We start from the raw sequence: 6,302 nt of genomic DNA on the forward strand, positions 1-6,302 counted from the left end.
CGATTCCACGTACGATGTCAACTTGCCATATTCCGATATCGGAAACATATACAATAACACATTGGACCAGCTTCAATGTGCCCGACAGTGTATTCGATGGACTGAAAATTTTTCCGTCGCGAGCAAATGCATAGGGTTAAACATATGTGATGCAAACAATAGATCTGTATGTGAACTTCTGCTCCGAGAGAGTGTCTTTGACATTGCTACGTGCAGTTCTATGGATACCATACCCGGTTGCACATTCTTTCACCTAAGGAGCGAAGGTAGGACACATTATCATTTACGTGTATGTATGGTGACCTTCAACATATACATCTTGGGACTCGGTAGTTCCAGTTTATTTGAAAAATGAATAAAATAATAATAATAATAAAACAATTAATTGTTCACGTTTGAAGCAATTTTAATGTATGCAATTGACAATTAAATGTTGTTTTGCACTTGTCAAAATGTAATTCGCTTCTTTTTTTTTTTTTTTTTTGTATCATTTAAGGATTTTATATGTTTATTTTTCCACTAGTATGGCCACGCGGAGTCTACGCTCTTATAACCCCAAACCTTGACTGTCCGAAAGACTGGTACTCCAACTCCACTATATTGTACATGGAGACCTGAGGGAACACCAACTATAGCCCTGGGAATCACATACAGCGTAAATATAATTTTAATAGTATTTATAGAACCTTCCAACCATTGGGGTTGACACAGGGGAATCTCAACCAAACACGAGGCTTGTCGAGTATCTTACACCGAGGGTTGAGATTCCCCTGTCTCACTTCCATGGAGGTAAATGATTGTTTTTCTGTTACAATATTCACCCCCTTATGTATTCTTATATTGACGTTACATGAATGCAAGGAAATGTTGACGTGAAGTGATTGAATTGTCGACGTGACGTCATTGTATTGTTGAAGTGACGAAATACAATTGTTGAGAACGTGCAAAGAACACGTGTAGCTATTCTCAACTTAGTATGAGATTTAATTCAAGACCGGTAAAATTGTGGATATCCTTGTCCAGGGTAAGAGAAAATGGTATATGTAAAAGTGAGATCGATATTAGAAATGCGGATAGAAATAGTTTGAACCTTAACAAAATAATAACAATTTGCATTTCATTAAAAGTTTGAACATGTAATAGTGGTGAAATAAGATCAATGCATTTGGTGTATATTGCATTTAGTAGGAGGATATATATTTTTTTTAAATAATGTATATCGATTCATAGGTAACTATTCTGTTCCATTTGGTATCGTTAAGTGTCTGTAGGCGTTTTGGTAGGCAACAACCCACGCTTGCATTTTAAAAACACTGAGTATTTAACTATTTGATGGTTAGTGATATCCGTTATAACGACCTTCCGGATGTTCAGTAAAAAAAACATTTTACTTGTGTACGATTGATTTGTATCTTCGTAAATATTTATTGATGGTATTGTCAGCTGTACCTCCCGTTTGAAACTATTCATAATTAACCACAATGTGGCATTCGTAATCGTGTTTCGAGAAGAATTTGTCAACATTAGATTTTTAGTTTTCAAATCAATAGCCTCTGTTTGCAGTTGTTTTACGTATTTCACAATACCATTCTTGAATTGAGATACACAAGAAAATCAATTTGAATATTTCATCATATTTGACTTCTGTTTCATTAAAAACTGGCCACAACCATTCATTTGAGCATATGTGTTAGCCCATGGACCAAACATGCTGTTGACCAAATGTTATTGGCAAAGACCTTTTGTAAACGAGATAGATAATTTAAAGGTTCTTACACTCTTGACCATTTGTGACCTTTAGAGAGAGTCAATGTCATTCATTTGAACAAATTTGGTAACCTTTTATTCTCACTTTTCCAATACCATGACCCTGGTAATCTTGATTATAAAGAAGAATATTTAACCACATTTGACCTTGACTCATTCTACTCACACAATATATTTTGTCGTTCGGGCAGTAAAGCTTAAACTTATTTTCCTGTTAATCCTCCTTTTTGATAATGAAAATAGAACACAACAGTTAAGGTTATTGTTATAGTCCATATTGTTTATACTTTCGATATATATGACTTCTGCTATGTTTCTTTGACAAGTGAAGCATGTCTTTGACCAGGGACATGTATAGTATGTAAGTTCCTGCTATGCAATATGAAAGATATCTTTGCCATATGAATTATGTCTTTTTCACATGAATAATGTCTTTGACACATGACTAATGTCTTTGACATATTAATTATATGTTTGACAATGTTTATATTAACGCGTAGAGCAAATATCTTTTGTCAAGTTTATCATCCAGAAAATTTACTTCGGTGTCTACGGATTGGGTATATTGTGTTACGCTTGTATATGATGAGTAAATATCATAACGTTTCTCAAATATAGGACCCAATAACGATCATCCCAGATGGGTCTGACACTGCGAGCAGTCTCATCATACAGTAATTTATATGTATTTTGAAACATTTCTAGAAAACCAAAAGGCGAATTCGACTAACGACATTGTAGAGCTACCCTCATGTTCTAAAATGTCAGAGTTTGGAACCTACGACTGGCCAGCTGGTGACTACTGTTTTCTATCGACAGAATGTCCATCAGGTATTTTCTTCTCCAACAAAATAACAACAGATAACGCAACAATTAAGCATTTTTATCAAATTATGAATAATTATTTAATTCAAAAGACATTTTGCATAGTGAATTGAAAATGAATTCAGCTTTGCATAATCATGATTTGAAAATGTATATTATTTAGATTATTAAGAATAATTCTTTGACCAACACTTTGTAGAACGTGCTGTCAAAATAATTGTTTTCTGGGCAGATGTACATTATGACGTTTCATTTCAACCTCTAGATTTTCAAACTGGATACATCTTTCTCGACGAAGAAGACGACATATATGATCTAGACTTCAACATGTCCTTCTGCTGCAGGTATCCGCATTTTATTCCTTACTTGTGGATAAAGCAGTATATGTAGTCTATTAATGAGTCACACTGTGGACAGTAGGACACATTTGACTGTGTTAATCGCGATAGTTTGATTATCTTAAACAATCACTTCACTAATGATTTAGTATGGTTCTAGTTATGGAGCATCAAAGGAATAGAAAATGCATTCCAATTTCTGAATCGATGACATTGTCATTATCTACAATATGACCTGGAAGAAGTCCGGGAAAAAGGAATTGAACTTAGCTCCATCCGGTGATACTAAATATACTCGTGTTATACTGAGGAGATAAAGATGACAAATTATTCGAATATATTTGCATATTTCAAAAGCTGAAACGAAGCATGAAACAAATTGAACTAATGCCTAATTATAATCAATTTATTCGTTTATATTGTGTATAGAAAACATAATCTATTACATAACTAGTATAATTTCCCATTGTATACTGAAGCATGGACATTTAAAACACGGGGATGTAAGAAAGGTAGATGTTCCGTGTTCATTCTCTTATCTATGAAACATGTATTGTTATTATCAGGAACAACGGTTTGTCCAGCGTCCCAATACAGCTTCCAACGGCCAACCCCTTCTACCTGTTCCGCTTTGTTGGCGACTGCCAGGAGGTCATTGGTATGACTGTCAGAGAGGAGTACATCCAATTTGACACCGAGGATACGGACAATTTTGACGAGTTGCATGGTAGTCATGCCCTTGTATTCCTAGAAAATGCGTACCTTGAGATGCGGTTTTGCTACTACGAATAAAGACTGTGTGGTTTAGAAGAGACATGCTTTCTGTTTCTACAAGACGATAAGCTGGATATCTTTACTTTGCTACAGTTCGTAGATTAAGATAATGCACAAGCGTGTTCTTAATATCTTTATTCCCGATTTTATTGTAGAAACTCAGACAATGATGTGCATTTCAAATCAGATTACAGATTTGTATTGTTCACTCCGACATACATATGTGTTACATGCGGTCACAAATAAGAAGCAAAATTTACAAATGGCGAAAAAACAAATCTTATACACACTTTATTTAGTAACATTTGAGAGTACAACACCATTACTCAGAGAAACTTAACACTTCATTTTTGTTAGATTAGGGTATGTACAATAATAGTTTGGAATGTATATACATTTACAATTTGGCATACTTATACATAATTACAAACACATAAATAATTATCCTCGTCACCGGAAAGGACAAATTCGACCATTAAATGCAAATACAAAGTTTTACAATATTTTTTCGTTCTCTTACCTTCAATTTAATAAAATAGTCTTCAATTTGGAATTTAAACTTACACATAAGTACATCCACATCATTAAACCATTTCTGAACAAATTGATCCCGAAGTTTTTACTTCAGAATAAACTTTAGATTATTTTTAGTTAATATACAAGTTTCCTGTTAATTCCATTCAAAGTTTAACCAGTATAAAAAGTCATCATCTTTCACACCAGTAGTATTTATTACATCAAAGTGTATTTCTTAGTCGTTCTGGGTGCAACCTTTATGTAATCAATGTCTAGGATGTGTCTGCTTAACACAGTTTGAAATAGAAAACTTTTACCTAAATCATCCCTTATTTCATGAACGTTGTTGTTCAAAGTTAGTTGGTCATGTTTCCTAATAATGTTGCATTTCACGCTAACATAGGGTTTCTAAAAATGAGCAGGAAGAGCCTTAATGTGATGATGTGTTAAAATATTTCAGAATACCAATTGATGATAAGGATAGCTTCCATTGTTCGCTGTGGATTCCTTAACTTTTCTCCTGAATACTGACACCAGTTCGGAACATACACATTTAGTATCTCATTATTGCGTTTGAGCATTCAATGCCCCATAAAACATGAAGTTGGTAAAATTATGCGGTTAATTCACGGTTAATAGACGGTGTAAGGCATAATGTGACGTTAGACACCCAATGTGTCCAAAGGTTTTATTATCAATTCTGCTTTAATTAGTATGTTTGCACATTTTAATAAACTATATTTCAAAATATGATATAGACGTGTGGTTTTCGATACTATGCAGTATTTCAAATACATGGAGCCATTTCTGTCCTCTCCTATGAGGCGGAAGTCCAAGCTATGTAGTTTTACACTAGTTTGGACATACGGACATATAATTAATTGTTCCAACAATACTAAAACAGATAATCCCACATCGTACACACTTTGCAGATAAGCATGTCAGTATGGGAGCATGAAGCTGGTTCCGAGTTCCATTAAAGATAAACGGAGCTAGGAACCAGTTCCTCGTTCCATTTAAGATAAACGGAACGAGGAACCGGGCTTTGCACCCATTGACACATATAGCTTTTCCCTCTTCAGATTTGGATCTCGTATGGAGATAGAGTACATAGAATATTTTCTTAAACGAAACTGAAAACTACATAACATACTTTAGTGAACGGAACTAGGAACTTCCCCAGAAATGACAACGCATAATTCATCAACGTTTACAACAACGAAAACTGCGTTCTTCTCTCCCCGAGGTTATAACAATTTAACAACACTAGGAAACCAGTGGCATTGTAATCCCTTTTCCAAGATGTTAAAATGCATGCAAGATTTTCTGAAACGGAACTTGGAACTAATTCCTTGTTCCGTTTATCTTAAACGGAACTGTTTCCTAGTTCCGTTTTACTTAAACAGAACTCGCAAACTCGGAGCCATTTTCAGGCTGTGCAGTAGTTTGTATCGGACACTTTAGCTCGAAAGCACATATCATGTTCAGTGGTGCTTGGATAATACCCTCACATAAAAGCATTAGACCGCTTTAAAACAATAATCCATCTTATGATATGAAGGCAATTCTAACGAGGTCACAAATACTCTTCAAAACAATACCCCCAGTAAGCTTTACTTGCAATAAAAACTTTGGATATAAATATACTGTATACAATGTATATATTTCGATATAAAAAAGAGAAAGTTGATGAACCTCAAAATTCCAAATCTACACCAGAATAGTGTTATGTCCTGATTTTTCTGTTTGAGATTATGTATTCTTTAAGGATGGCAGTTATCGACCGATTAACTTTAGAAATGGACATTCAAGGATTTTACATAAATAATTATATCTAATATTAATAGTTTAATATTTAATTATAATTTTACATTGGCTGTCGGTTCATCTATAATTTGTATATTTTTGAATAGGCGATTCTTAAATTTTGTCCAGGTAAGCTCAGGTAATGTTTTTGTCTACAAGAACATGTTGGCTGAGATGGAATGAAGCGCCCAATGACTTGAGAATGATCATGGTTGCAATCAGTGCCAGTAGGAGAGATGGGATTCAGTTGTTGTGAAATAGATAAAATATTTTTAA

At 34.2% G+C, this 6,302-nt stretch overlaps 1 protein-coding gene across 2 annotated transcripts; it reads left to right on the forward strand.

The window, feature by feature from the left end:
- Window positions 1-4,971, forward strand: LOC117328927. 2 transcript variants are annotated; one of them, XM_033886545.1, is made up of 5 exons: window positions 1-266; window positions 524-655; window positions 2,473-2,598; window positions 2,858-2,936; window positions 3,497-4,971. In XM_033886545.1, exons 3-5 carry the CDS (start codon window positions 2,529-2,531, stop codon window positions 3,720-3,722), a joined length of 375 nt encoding a protein of 124 aa, XP_033742436.1. In that variant the 5' UTR covers window positions 1-266; window positions 524-655; window positions 2,473-2,528; the 3' UTR covers window positions 3,723-4,971. The 2 variants fall into 2 exon arrangements, with proteins under 2 accessions (XP_033742436.1, XP_033742437.1); XM_033886546.1 differs by lacking the exon at window positions 1-266 and having other exon boundaries at window positions 485-655.
- Window positions 4,972-6,302: the final 1,331 nt, after the last annotated feature.

This window comes from Pecten maximus, chromosome 6 (assembly GCF_902652985.1).
Source record: "Pecten maximus chromosome 6, xPecMax1.1, whole genome shotgun sequence".
NCBI lineage: Eukaryota > Metazoa > Mollusca > Bivalvia > Pectinida > Pectinidae > Pecten > Pecten maximus.